At 39.1% G+C, this 15,209-nt stretch overlaps 1 protein-coding gene across 2 annotated transcripts in view; it reads left to right on the top strand.

Moving 5' to 3' along the window:
• Positions 1 to 15,209, top strand: part of MTX2 (metaxin 2) — a 77,431-nt gene that overhangs the window by 50,325 nt on the left and 11,897 nt on the right. For both annotated transcript variants that reach the window (XM_008258782.5, XM_051848469.3), the window contains one exon: positions 10,950 to 11,022. In XM_008258782.5, the coding sequence (XP_008257004.1) occupies positions 10,950 to 11,022 (73 nt within the window). The remainder of the gene's footprint in view (positions 1 to 10,949; positions 11,023 to 15,209) is intronic.

The following is a 15,209-nucleotide window of genomic DNA, read 5'->3' as shown; positions in this document are numbered from 1 at the left end:
GCACCTGCATGGGAGACTTGGAAGAAGCTCCTGGCTTCTACCTTCAGATCTGTCTCTGTCTCTCTTTCTCTTTCTCTCTGCCTCTTCTTCTCTATAACTCTGCCTTTCAAATAAATAAATAAAATCTTTTTTTAAAAAAGTACATGGAAATTCATGTTACCTTTTTTTTTTTAATTTATGAAATGCATGAAGTTTGTAGACCTTAAATAAAAGGTCTCTGTGGAAAAAAAAAAACAACCAGAAAAATCTACAAAGAAAATTTGCTGTTATAGAGTGGAGGGTTCCTACATTACGTGACCATGACTTCTTTGTATGTATTGTGGTAGGTTTTTGATACCAAAAGAAATTTTTCTTTTTTTACTTTTTGAAATGTTGGGAAGGACCCTAGGCAGAGCAATAGTGAGAATAGCTTTGGATCTTCTCAACTCAATTTTATATACTCAAGACATTTCAAATTCACAGGGAATAAATATTTCAGTTGAAAACTTTTTAAGGTGTATTGCTCAATGAGCACTTCTTGTTAAACTTGAGTCTGCTGGCCACATGTGTAGGGTGTACTCTGAATTATTCATTTATCAAATCTGTTTAGCAGGCATCTATCAACTCATTTTAAATAAATACTTCTTGTGAAAAATGTAATCATAGTTAATATTAACCTAAAAAATGTGATTAGGAAGATCAACGTGCCTCAGGAGAAGGACCCTTAATATGTTACAAAATACTGTCTGTGGTCTTTGGTCTTTTGTCACTATTGCTTAAATTTCAGCATAAAGTAAAACCTGTAGCTTAGTATTTGCTACAATTTTGGCAGTAAAAAGAGTTACTGTCTTCACTGTGAAGCTCCAATATCACCATATAAATTGTTGATCAAGCCTATTTATTTGACAGCCAATGAAGATGAGAGAACTTAGTTCCCATTTCTTGGAAGAGGGGAAACAGGAACAATGAAGATAATGGGGTTTTTGATAAATTGTTATCCACAATAGAATGAAGATGTCCCCAAATATTTCTGATTGCATTTTTTGACATTTTATGTTTAATTTTTGAAATAAATGAATCTCTGTAAAAAATAAATAAAATAACATAGCTGCAAGAAAAAAAGGATTTTATTTCTTTATTTGAGTCGTAGAGTTACACACAGGGAGAAACAGAGAGCAAGGTCTTCCATCCACTGGGTCACTTTCCAGATGGCCCCAACAGCTGGAGCTGAGCTGATCCGAAGCCAGGAGCCCGGAGCTTCTTCTGGGTCTCCCACCTGGTTGCTGCTTTCTCAGGCCATAACATAGAGCTGGATTGGAAGAGGAGCAGCTGGGACACATACTGGTGCTGATATGGGATGCTGGCACTGTAGGATTAGGCTTAGCCTAATACATCACAGCACAGCCCCGTGTGTTACCCGTTTTTCCACAAACCTTTTGAATCCCTTTGTACTGTGTGTTATCCATTTTCCCACAAACCTTTTGAATCCCTCTGTACTAAATATTAACAATACTTTATTGAACTCTGTGTCAGATGGTATGTAGTGTTTTGCATATAGTACCTTAAGTAATTTGCCAAATAAATTGTCTTCTTTTGAGAAATGAAAAAGGTAAAGAACTTTATCAGGCTAACACAGTCACCAAGATTCTGCCCAGAGCTCTTTTCCTGAGAGGCTTTTGCTCTGTTAACTCCTTGTGTTATATACTGACTCTTAGGATTCGTATGAGAATTCTGCTTTTCAGATGTATTTACGCTGTAGTCTTCCACATAGACAGCTTGCTTCTTTAATCCATACTCTGTCAGGATTCATTAGATTCTGGTTAGGTTACCTAATCTGTGGGATTTAAGGAATAGGAATGTGCTGATGATTCTCAGGCTTGAGTGGTATGGCTTAGAATTCAGCAATAGGTAACAAGATTATTTTAGATTATGATAAGGACAACAGTCTCTATGAGCCAATATCAGGCTGATTGTGTTTCTGTACGATCAAGTTGGGCCTGTTTCACCACTTTCTGAACTGAGTTCAGAAATTTTAAAAATTTAATGCACTTATGACAAAGAACATTGATTGATATCTTAGGTTTTTAAGCACAATTTTAAACATTTATTCATTTATTTGATAGGCAGAGGGATAGGTTGAGATCCTATTGATTGGTTTGTTGTTTAAAGACTAGTGATGGCTGCAGCTAGGCCAAGGCCAAAGTTGAGACCTGGAAACTCAATCCAGAACTCCCTTATGAATGGCAGGAACCCAATTACATGAACTGTCACTGATGCTTCATAGGGTTTGCATTAAAAAGAAGCAAGAGTCAAGAAATGGAGCTGGGTATTGAACCCAGGTACTCTGATATGGCATGTGGGCACCTTAACTGCCAGGCCTAATACCTGCCACTAGAGCTTCTTACTTAACCAAGAAGTTAGATTGACTTCAGTTTGTAATGTTTGTAGGTTGTAGATGCAGGAAATAGAAAAGATCAAGCATAAAAACTGTCCTTGATTGTGTTCTTATTCTGTATAGTATCTATAGCTCTACTCATTTCTTAACACTTTGATGGTACCATACCTTTGGGAGAGTGCTTACAAAAATTATATTGACTTGTGGGCAATTTTATCAATTGTGTCTACCAAAGAGGTGGGGTGGTCTTTGAGATTGAGAGTCTCAACTTTTTAATAGTCCCTGCTTCTGTGGTTTCCAGAGCACATAGTTGCACCCTCAATTAGCAACTCTTTTTTTTAAAGAGTTGCCTTTTTTTTTTATCATTATTATTTATTTGAAAGTCAGTTACACAGAGAGAGGACAGGCAGAGAGAGAGAGAAAGAGAGAGAGAGGTCTTCCATCCGATGGTTCACTCCCCAACTGGCCGCAATGGCCAGAGCTGTGCCAATCCGAAACCAGGAGCTTCCTCCAGGTCTCCCACGAGGGTGCAGGGGCCCAAGGACTTGGGCCATCTTCTACTGCTTTCCCAGGCTAAAGCAGAGAGCTGGATCAGAAGTGGAGCAGCCGGGTCTTGAACCGGCGCCCATATGGGATGCGGGCACTTCAGGCCAGGATGTTGACCCACTGTGCCACAGCGCCGGCTCCAGCAACTCTTAACTTTTTGAAAAGAGAAAAGCTGTTTGCTGTTCATTTTCTATCAGAAGTATACTTAGGGAAAACCATTTTTAGACTTTCAAGTTCCTTTCTTTCCAGCATTCCTGCTGATCTCAGTTTTTCCTACCTTGGAAATGACACTTCTGTCTTTTTAGTTGTTTATACCAGGAACTTTGAGTCATCTTTGGAGTTCTTTTTCCTATATTCACATTGAGTTGTCAGCAAATTCTCTTGGTCTTCCCTTAACAATATAGCCAGGAGGTGGGCATTGTGGTGCAGTGGGTTAAGCTACCACTTGGGATACCCCCTTACCATATCTGAGTGCCTGGGATTGAATCCTGGCTCCTCTATTTCCAATCCAGCTTCCTGCTAAATGTGCTTGGGAGGTACCAGATGCTGGCCTAAGTATTGGATTCTTGCTACCTGCATGGGTCAAGACCCAGATGGAGTTCCTGCTTCCTTGGCTTTGGCCTGGACCATAGCTGGCTGTTGTAGATTTTTGGAGCGTAATTAGTGGGTGGAAAATCTTTTTCCCTTTTTCCTTTTCTCCCTGTCACTCTGCCTTTTAAATACATAAGTAAATAAACCTTTAAAAGTTATTTAAGCTGCCAGCACTGTGGCACAGTGGATTGATCCTCCACTTGCTGTGCTGGCATCCCACATGGGCACCAGTTCTAGTTCCAGCTACTCCTCTTCCAATCCAGCTCTCTGCTGTGGCCTGGGAAGGCAGTGGAAGATGGCCCAGGTGCTTGGGCCCCTGTACCCGCATGGGAGACCTGGAAGAAGCTCCTGGTTCCTGGCTTTGGCCCTGCTCTGGCCATTGCCACCACTTGTGGAGTGAACCACTGGATGGAAGACCTTTCTTTTCTTCCTCTCACTGTCTGTAACTCTTACTTCTCAAATAAATAAATAAAATCTCTATAAAAAAAGTTCATGATACATTTCTAACAATAGTGTCTAGGATATATAAAAAAAATTTTTTTTAAAAAACACATAGCCAGAATCTGAGTTCCTGCCACCTCCATCACTAATTCTCCACTCGAACCACATTCAGGCAACCATTATTTCTTGCCTAGGTCACTACAAAATGCTTCTAACTAGTTTTCCTGTTTTCATGTCCTACCCTCTTGAATTTAATTTGTGTATAGCTGTTTATAGTTCTTTAATGTGTCAGTCAGATTCCAGCAATCCTTAGCTCAGTACCTTCTGAGGATTCCTTATCTCACTCAAAGTAAAAAACAATGACCTACAAAGTTGGTTGCCTATCTGATCTCCTGTTTCACTACTCATTTCCTAACTCCTACATAATCATACTGACTGTTCTTGACACAGACCAGCTGATGCATAAGCCTGCTTCATAACTTTGAGCTTGGACTACTCTTCGCGTAGGTACCTACATGGCTTGCTTCCAAACTTCCTCAGGTTTATGCTCACAAGTTGCCTTGTTGAGCCTTTATCTAAGCTGTCCGTATTTGGTAGCCATACCTTTATACTGCTTTCTTTATATTTGTAAGTAGCAGGAATTACCATGCTTATCTTTTGGCTTATTTGCTTGCTCACTGTTTCCATTAGCATACAGACTCCTTGGGGGCTCAGACTTTATGTTCACTGCACTATATTCTTTTTTTTTTAGAATACTTTATTTAAATTTCGAAAGTACAACTTTTGGATTGTAGTGGTTTTTCCCCCAATAACCACCCTCCCACCCACAAACCATCCCATCTCCTACTCCCTCTCCCATCCCATTCTTCATTAAGATTCATTTTTAATTATCTTTATGTACAGAAGATCAACTTAGTATATATAAGTAAAGATTTCAACAGTTTGCACCCACACAGACACACAAAGTGTAAAGTACTGTTTGAGTAGTAGTTATACTGTTAATTCACATAGTACAACACATTAAGGACAGAGATCCTACATGGGGAGTAAGTGCACAGTGACTCCTGTTGTTGATTTAATAATTGACACTCTTACGATGTCAGTGATCACCCAAGGCTCTTGTCATGAGCTGCCAAGGCTATGGAAGCCTCTTGAGTTCACAAACTGACCTTATTTAGACAAGGTCATAGTCAAAGTGGAGGTTCTCTCCTCCCTTCAGAGAAAGGTACCTCCTTCTTTGATGGCCCGTTCTTTCTGCTGGGATCTCACTCACAGAGATCTTTCATTTACACTGCACTATATTCAGTGACTAGATAGTCCCTGATAAATAGTAGGTGCTCAATAAGTATGTGTTGATTTATTTTCCTAGCTATTCAAAGTTGTATCCTTCTGTCAAGTTAACCCACCATGAAGCTACACAGTGGAATAAATTAGCCTTGTGCAGGCCTTATTGAGCTAGGCTTTAATGTTTTGCCATAAGCCTTTAGAGGAAACAACACAAAAGGCAATTCTGCATTTATTATATGTTATTTTATTGTCATTCAGTAGCCCTTATAGAGGATTCTAGATGAGAAATGGGAAATGTCTTTTGGAATTTAGTATGAAGAGTCCAGGTGAAGATTTTTTTAAGAGTTACAGTGAGAAGAGGAGAGGCACAGAGAGAGGGAGAGAGAATTTCAGTCTGTAACCAACAGTCACTCCCCAGATGACTGTAATGGCCAGGGTGGGGCAGGCCAAAGCCAGGAGCCAGGAACTTCTTCCAGGTCTCCCACGTAGGTGCAGGTGCCCAATAACTTGAGCCATCTTCCACTGTTTTCCCAGGCATTTTTTTTTTTTTTTTTTTTGACAGGAAGAGTGGACAGTGAGAGAGAGAGAAAGGTCTTCCTTTGCCGTTGGTTCACCCTCCAATGGCCGCTGCGGCTGGCGTGCTGCGGCTGGCGCACCGTGCTGATCCGATGGCAGGAGCCAGGTACTTCTCCTGGTCTCCCATGGGGTGCAGGGCCCAAGCACTTGGGCCATCCTCCACTGCACTCCCTGGCCACAGCAGAGAGCTGGCCTGGAAGAGGGGCAACTGGGACAGAATCTGGCACCCCGACCGGGACTAGAACCCGGTGTGCCGGCGCCGCAAGGCGGAGGATTAGCCTAGTGAGCCGCGGCTCCGGCTCTCCCAGGCATGTTAACAGGGAGCTGAATCGGAAGTGGAGCGGCAGAGACTCGAACTTATGTCCATATAGGAAGCCGGTGTTGCAGGCAGTGGCTTCCCTGTTGTGCTTCACTGACGCTTCTGACTTCATTTGCTTTTGAAGGCTGCAAACATTACATTAATGGATTCACTGCAACTCATTTAACCTACTTCTCATTGATGGTGATTAAACTATATTGTTTTAATTGCTGCTATATATAGGGCTTAGATGTGAATATCCTTATATATATTTTGTATGATTTTATATAAATAGTTGCTATATTTATATAATAAAATTACTAGATGAAAATATGTGGACATTTAGGATTTTGGTAGACCTTACCAAAGTCTTAAAACATCATAATGATTCCAACTAATGGTGAGATATCTTGTATTTTGGATTTTGACTAAGCAGCCTTTTAAAAAAAATTTCTCATATTATTTTAGCAACAGAAAGCCAGAGCATTATCCCCTATCTACCAGTTCATTCCCCAAATGCCTACAATAACCAGGCTGGAGCTTGGATCTGGTATTTCAATCCAGGTTTCCCTTTTGGGAGACAGGAATCCAATTGAGCCATTGCAGCTGTCCAGGTTAGCAGGAAGCTGGAGTCAGAAGCCAGAGCCAGGAATTGAAGCAAGGGACTTTGTGAAATGCAGACGAACTTAACTGCGAGGCTAAATTTAGCCTGTTCCGTAGCAGCCTGTTTTTGTTCAACATTTTAATTATCAGAAGTTCTAGTTGATTCACTTAAAAAACTTTGTGTATGATGAACTAGTAAATTTGTTCACATTTTCAGGTGTTTGTTCTTCATTGAGCTAACAGTTATCATGTGCTAGAAATATACCAGGCCTTTTTTCCCCCCTTCTTTCATCCTTCCTCCCCTCCTTTTCTTCCTAACTTAATCATCTCCACCTCTGTTTTCTCATCTTAAATTAGAGATACTTGTTATACCTACCTCATAGGGCAAACTTATGTAAGTACTTAGCGTATAGTAAGTACCCAATAAACATTAGCTATTGTTAAATTTTCATTGAAGCTGTTTCCTGCTTTCTGCATTTTCTGTTTCTTCTAATTCTTATGGTTTGCTTGTATATTTTATATTTGAGGCTTTCCTCAACTCTTGATCTCCACTAGCAATCTGTATTTAAAAATGAGGTACCAAAAAGTTGATGGGGAGATGCAGAGCTTTTTGCCATGTGGGTGTCACAGTAGACTACTTACACATTGTGCTGACATTTTTGTTGACCACTGTTTCCAGTCCAACCCCTGCCAACTAAAACCAACCGAATTTGTATGCTTGTTTTCTTCAGAGAGAGATCTTGTGTTTGGAAGCTAATAGGGAGAGAGGTGCTGCGGATCTCTCCGGTGAATGTGTGCGCTTACCTCTCGCCTTCCGCTTTCAGTGTGGTGCTTCACCCGGTGCCTTCTCCTGTGCTCAGGTGCCTATTTCGGAGCCTCTCTGGTTGGATTTCTTCAAAGAATAGACCTCCGTCTCCTGCCAGATAGAGGGAGGGCTGGTTGTCTAGGGTTTGTAGAGGTTTTCGTCTAACCTTTCTCTCTGCAGTCCCATACCTCACCTCTGCCCTCTGTGCTACTTGGTGCTTCCAATTTTGGAATCTCCCTTGTTGCTGTGATGCAAATATATTGATTTTCTTTTCTGCAGCTCTTGGCTTTCAGTTTCCTCTGCTCTGCTAAATCTGCTTTCCGTCTTATATAAATCTCTGGTTGACATCCCTGGTCTGCTTTTGCCACCTCTTCCATTCTTTGTGTCTTTCTGCATTTATACCTTTCTTGTTTTTCCACTGTTATTTTAATAAATATTTTGAAACCTTGGAGAGAGAAAATGTTTTTAAGTTCAGTACTTAATGTTTAGCCAGTTATTGGTGATCTGGTGTTAATTTTTTCTTCCTTTGGATTTTATTTTGAAGTAAAAAATAGCCTGATACCTACCCCCTCAATGAATTTTTTGACATTATGAATTAGTTTATTCAGTATGTTAAAACTACATCAAGCTGTTCAGGCTTCAGGGTTTTGGAAGTCAGGTACTGGCTATTAGGTACTGTATGCATGTGCATGTGTGTGTTTTTAAAAAATACCCTACTGTTTCATTTCGTTATTCAATAAATTTATATTCAAAGAATGGATGTATTTCTTGGCTGTAGTTTCAGTTTATTTGTTTACCAGTTCTTAGTTTTCTTGTCTTAATAATTATGCTTTATCACTTTAGCAATTGCTCAACAAATGAGTAACTCTGTATTAGTTCTCTCTGAAATTGGAAATACTGTGTTTAATGTGTTGTCATTTTCAAAGGTTGATTGGTTGCTTGTAGGGTGTTTGTACACTGTACTGTTATGCAGTTGTTTTTTATAATCCTTAGTACGCAAACTTTCAGATGATGTCAACCTGTCTTGTTAAGATTTCTGTTATGTACCAGTTACCATTGTTGCAGACTCATGCTGTCTAGTAGACGCTGTTATGACACTGTGATGATGAAAATATTTGGTATGGGGCCATCATATAAATACAGAAATAGCCGGTAGCCATAGGAACTTATTGAATATGTTGCTTTGTTTTTCAAACGAATAAATAAAACTTAAAAAAAAAGTTTCTTCCTGTTACAAACACAAGTAATCCAGGTTTGGTAACTGATTATCAAGAACTAGACTCTTGTACTCCTGGTGTGCTGTCTCTGGCACTCAAATGCTTCATGACTGAGTCTGCTGTAGCTATAGTCATCCTTTGCACATGCTAGTCAGCAGGGAGGGATTAAAAGGGGGTTCCCCTTTCTTTTAAGGATATTTTCAACAGTTGCCCAAAACTTTTATGTCTCATTGGGCAGAATTTGGATATTGGCTACACTTAGTTATAGGGGAGTCTGGGAAGTAAAAGTTTTATTTCAGGCAGCTGTGTGTACAGATGTAATTCATAGGTCTAATTCTGGGGAACAGGGAGAGCGTATATGGGTGTCTAACAGTTTCCTTCACAGTCAAATCTTGGGAACTTTGGTTAACCAAATTAGCAAACAACATTGAAAGTTTATTACTAGTGCACCATCTTAAGTTAGTTGGGGATAAATGAGGGAGACTGGGAGGGGCATAGAAATAGGGAAACATTAAAACCCATTCCTTGACTTTCTTACAGATTCTTTTCACTTGGGGAGATCAAATAGGTATACTAAAGCTACAAAGTAATGTAGAAATCAGAGGATGTCAAGTTAGAGACTCATGTACATTTTATTTTTAGAGGTGAGCTGCTTAGAGTACTGGGGTTTTGGGAAGACAGGTTTGAAGAAGAAAATTGACATACTTTTGGGTAACTGGAGTTTTTTGTACAAATATTAGTGTTCAATACTCTTACTATTTAATGCCAATCTTCTCTGCCAGTCTAGAAATGAGGAAGGAATTATGATAAACAGCTTTGAGAGAAATTTTTACTGGGTAGGAATAAGCTCTTCTAGTCATAATTTTGATATGTAACTCATTGATTGCAACTTATAATTGATTGCTATTTGTAATAGTGTTTCTAATTTCAAAGTAAATCAATTATTTGTTTCCTAATTTGTATGTGGTAACTGGAAGCATTCTCTCTTATAACCTCCCAACTGAAAAATTGAATGATTTCATAGAAAAGATATAGGTAAATTTTGTGAGTGGAGAAAAAGAAGTGAAGAAGTCATAGAAGAGAGAACATAGGGGTAAACTTTGAGTATTGTTATAAATAGTGGGCTTGATAACTAGTGTTTAAAAATATTTAGAAATGAATTAGTATAGTATAGTAATACAATCATGTATTTTTTCATATGATATTATAATGTATATTTTTTTCTTCTGAAAAATTCCCCCATAGCATGAGTTTTTAAATTGTATGACATTCTATGATTTGGATTTACTATAATGATTTATCCTTATTAGTAGACATTTAAGTTACTTCATGATATTTTTATTTCTATAAACATAGTGAAAATAAACAATTCAAGTCTTTAAGAAAGTGAATTAGCATAGAAGCTGCACGTTAGGGTATTGAGTATTACTCGAGAGAACTTTCAAGTAGCAGATATAACATATTGCATTTTCCCACAAGATAAGAAAGATGATACTCCTGTCAAGAGTAGTGGAATTAAGCACTCAGTACCTTCTACAATTCGGACTTGTATTTTGTCTTGTATAAACTAATGCAATAAGTGTGAGTAATTTGTTTTTTTCTTAAGTGTATATAAGTGGCTTAATTTCATGTATTTATTGATATCTAAGTTATATTGACTTTTTAAAAAATTTTTTTGAGAGGCAGAGTGGACAGTGAGAGAGAGAGAGAGAGAGAGAGAGAGAGAGAAAGGTCTTCCTTTGCTGTTGGTTTACCCTCCAGTGGCTGCCGTGGCCTGCACGCTGCGGCTGGTGCACTGCGTTGATCCGAAGGCAGGAGCCAGGTGCTTCTCCTGGTCTCCCACGGGGTGCAGGGCCCAAGCACTTGGGCCATCCTCCACTGCACTCCCGGGCCACAGCAGAGAGCTGGCCTGGAAGAGGGGCAACCGGGACAGAATCCGGCGCCCCGACCGGGACTAGAACCCGGTGTGCCAGCACCGCACGGCGGAGGATTAGCCTAGTGAGCCGCAGTGCCAGCTATATTGACTTTTTAGTAGTGAAATGACATTCTATTTTTGTTTGGGATAAAAATCTTTCACTTTACATTGGTTCATTTTTTTCCCACAGTATATTACTGGATGAACTGTTAAGTTTACAAAAGAGATGAGTAAAAAATTCTGTTCAAATATGTATGTGGTTTCCCCATGCTTACCATACTTTTGTTGATTTACAGGCATTTTTGCAAATGTGTAATCTGCCCATCAAAGTAGTTTGCAGGGCAAATGCAGAATATATGTCTCCATCTGGTAAGTATTTTTTTTTTTTGTTATTAGGCTTGATTAATAAAGTTATAGTGGTAGTCTATTTATACCTATTAAAAAATGTTTACCTTGGGGCTGGTGCTGTTGCATAGCCCGTAAAGCCGCTGCCTGCGGAGCCAGCATCCTATATGGGTGCCAGTTGGAGTCCTGGCTACTCTTCTTCCAATCCAGCTCTCTGCTATAACCTGGGAAAGTAATAGAAGATGCCCCAAGTCCTTGGGCCCCTGCACCCATGTGGGAGACCTGGAAGAAAGGTCCTGGCTCCTGGCTTTGGATTGGCCCAGTTCTGGCCATTGTGGCCATTTGGGGAGTGAACAAGTGGATGGAATACTTCCTCATTCTCTCTGCCTCTTCCTCTGTAACTCTGCCTTTAAAATCAATAAATAAATCTTAAAAAAAAATGTTTACCTTTTGAGGATTTCTCCATGGTTTTGTAAAGTATCAGTTGTAAATTTGACACAGGCTTGTGGTTGGTATGTCTGCTTATCTCAAATCTGGTCACAGATGGTTGCTGGTATGTATGGGAATTGTTTTTATATGCTAAATATTAAGGAAATACATGATCTCAGGTTACCCAGTCTTGGATTGGACTTCCCTTTTCAGAAAACAAATTTTATTATTTATGAATCCATTCATTATTCAGAACACTTCTCTAAATTATATTCTCCTATAATACAGGTAAAAAAAAGAGTGATTATGGAATAATTGTCATTGCATTTTAGAATCATCAAACAATGTTTTTGATTTCTTATTCTTAAGTTAATTTTGACAAGTTTTAGGATACTTATTAGAATTTCAGCATCTCTGCTCTTTTTTCTAGTTAATATTGTCTTTCTGTATGTTGTATTTTAGTGAAGTATTATCTTAAATATTGGAATATTTTTAATATTAACAAAGTAGTACCACAAAACTGATAAATAATAAAATCCTGAATATAAATGACATAGATTATTATAGTTATATTTTTGCTTGAGCAATAATAACACATACAATCATTCTTTCATGAATAAATAGTTGAGAATAACTAATTGATGTGAATTAAATTTATTTATTTTTTATTTTTTATTTTTTTTGACAGGCAGAGTGGACAGTGAGAGAGAGACAGAGAGAAAGGTCTTCCTTTGCCTTTGGTTCACCCTCCAGTGGCTGCCGCGGCTGGCGCACTGCAGCTGGCACACCACGCTGATCTGAAGCCAGGAGCCAGGTACTTATCCTGGTCTCCCATGCGGGTGCAGGGCCCAAGCACTTGGGCCATCCTCCACTGCACTCCCGGGCCACAGCAGAGAGCTGGCCTGGAAGAGGGGCAACCGGGACAGAATCTGGCGCCCCAACTGGGACTAGAACCCGGTGTGCCGGCGCCGCAAGGCGGAGGATTAGCCTAGTGAGCCGCAGCGCCGGCCAACATTGGTTTTTTAGGATTATATTTTATCTTTTCATTGTGATACAGTGATAACTTAGGAATGACTTGTGTAAAACATTTTTTCACCTTGAATTTTTGGAGGTTAGGTAATAATTGTCAAATGTATGGAGATACCCACCCCATACAGACTGATACATATATTTTATTAGAGTTATACTTTTATACTTAGAAGACAGTTCCATAAAGGAATTTTTTAAAATTTTGTACTTTTTAAAAAATTTTAACAGATGTATAAAAGAAACATATTTCTGTCTCTCCCCTCTATCATTCTGCCTTTCAAATAAATCAGTACATTTTTTAAGAAGCAGAGAAGGGGCCAGCAGTGTGGTGCAGGTATCTGTACTCTGCTTCCTTTTTTTTTTTTTTTTTTTTTTTGACAGGCAGAGTGGACAGTGAGAGAGGGAGACAGAGAGAAAGGTCTTCCTTTTCCATTGGTTCACCCCCCAATGGCCACTGCAGCTGGCGCGCTGCATCTGGTGCACCGTGCTGATCCGAAGCCAGGAGCCAGGTGCTTCTCCTGCTCTCCCATGCGGGTGCAGGGCCCAAGCACTTGGGCCATCCTCCACTGCCTTCCCTGGCCACAGCAGAGAGCTGGACTGGAAGAGGAGTGACCGGGACAGAAATAGGCGCCCCAACTGGGACTAGAACCCGGGGTGCCAGCACCGCAGGCGGAGGATTAGCCTATTGAGCCGCTGCGCTCTGCTTCCAATCCAGCTCCCTGCTGAAGTGGCTCTTGAGAAAGTAGTGGAAGATGGCCTAAGCCTTTGGTCCCTGCCACTGACATGGGAGACCAAATGGAGCTCCAGGCTCTTGGCTTTTGCAGCCATATGAAGAGTGAACTGCTGATGGAGGATCAACTGATCAATCTGTGTATCTATCTTTCCCTCTTTATCTGTCACTCTGCTTTTCAAATAAATAAATAAATAACTTACTTTAAAAAAGTTGTACTTGAGACCAGCATTGTGGCACAGGCATCGCATCTCAGAATGCTTTGGAGTGCTGGCTGCACAACATCCCATGCAGAGCCCTGCTAATGTGCCTGGGAAAGCAGAGGAAGATGGCTGAAATCCTTGGGCCTCTACCCACGTGGGAGGCCTGATGGCGTTTTGGGCTCCTGATTTCAGCCTGGCCCAGCCTTGGCCATTTCAGCCATTTGGAGAGTGAACCAGCGGATGAAAGATCTCTCTCTCTTTCTCTCTCTCTCTCTCTCTCTCTGTCCCTTTCTCTCTCCATCACTCTGCTGTCTAAATAAATAAATCTTTAAAAAATATTAAAAATATACTTATTTTTGGGGTTATTTGTGATGTTTCAGTACAGGTATATACTGTGTAATATCTAATTAGTGTAAATGTATTTATCTCATCAAATCTTTTAAGATTTTTTAGTATTGAGAACACCCCAAATCCCATCTTCTAAATTTTTAATAGAAAAATTTATAGTGTATTAACTCTGTTGTGCAACAGAATCCCGGAACTTCTCTTTAGCTATAATCTAGTACCCACAAATCATTTCTCAGTCTCTCCTCTTATAATATCTATACCTATAAATGTAAATATATTTTAGTTTCTTGGAGGCCATTCATGACTTATTTATGTTTTGATTTTATACATAGGTTTAAAAATCTTACTGAATTCTGGTGAAATAAATTATATTGTGTTATAACTATCTTTTTCCTTCTATGTATTCAAAAAGATTTTGTATGTATACATACAAAAAGGTTGGTAGTCTAATGCTAACATTAAAATCTTTGGCAAATGAGAAATCATGTAGTTTATCTTCCTGTTTTTTAATTACTAAGTGTCACCTGGTAGATACCTATCTTCTTTTTATAGTATGAAAAATAAACTTAAGTCTTACACACACATAAACAGCATTCATTCAAAGGAGTCTTTGATAGCTATATGAAAATATCTCTTTCTACTAAGATACTTAAATGTCATCATTTTTTGAATTAGTATGCCTTTTATTATTATTTGGGATGATCAGGGACATTTTTAAAATTTTATTTGCTTGTCTGATGTTTTGTGGTAGATTTTTAAAGTAGAAAGCTTGGAACAGTCAGAAGACCACTTGACTAAGAGATAGAGCTTTAATCCTTCTCTTTGACACATACTATTTCCTTGGTAAATTCTTTTGCTTTTCCCTGAGTCTCAATGACTTCATCTGTTTGTAAATTGACATTGTTGGATCAGATGACAACTAAGGTTCTTTCCATTTTGAACATTCTCTAAGATACAAACTTACTCTCATTTTCTTTGGAAAGAAAAGTTCTAAGTGATAATTTTGACTAAAAGAAAAATACTTGTTTGTTTTTAATGACCTCTGATTGGTGCCAGAGAATAACTGCCTCTGCTTTTGCCTGATACCTGCAGTATTAAGGCCGTGACATTGGCTGCATTTTGAATCAGGCTAGTGACAGAAACCATTATTCACTTCTAGTTTATAGCCTTGATTTTTTTATATATCTCTTTATATATGAGTACTTAGTTGGTTACTTATAGTGCTTCTGTGCTTCAAAATCTTTTTTAAAAATAATTGAATATTTTTCACAAGAACCTGAAACTGGTTACAGAAAAGGAGAAATACACTGTGTTCAAACATTGTCATACGTCCTAATACCCTTGTATTGCAGGCACTCATTTTTTTTAACTTCATGGGACCTGTACTAACTCTAGTAGTATAGTAGTTACAAAGACTTTAAATCAAACGGAAAACAATATGGCCCACTGCTTACTCAGTTAAATTATTTTCT

The sequence above is a fragment of the Oryctolagus cuniculus genome, chromosome 3 (assembly GCF_051225735.1).
Source record: "Oryctolagus cuniculus isolate XC-2025 breed Fujian yellow rabbit chromosome 3, ASM5122573v1, whole genome shotgun sequence".
Lineage (NCBI taxonomy): Eukaryota > Metazoa > Chordata > Mammalia > Lagomorpha > Leporidae > Oryctolagus > Oryctolagus cuniculus.
The sequence above is the reverse complement of the archived record's forward strand: the minus strand, read 5'-3'. Positions and strand labels throughout refer to the sequence as shown.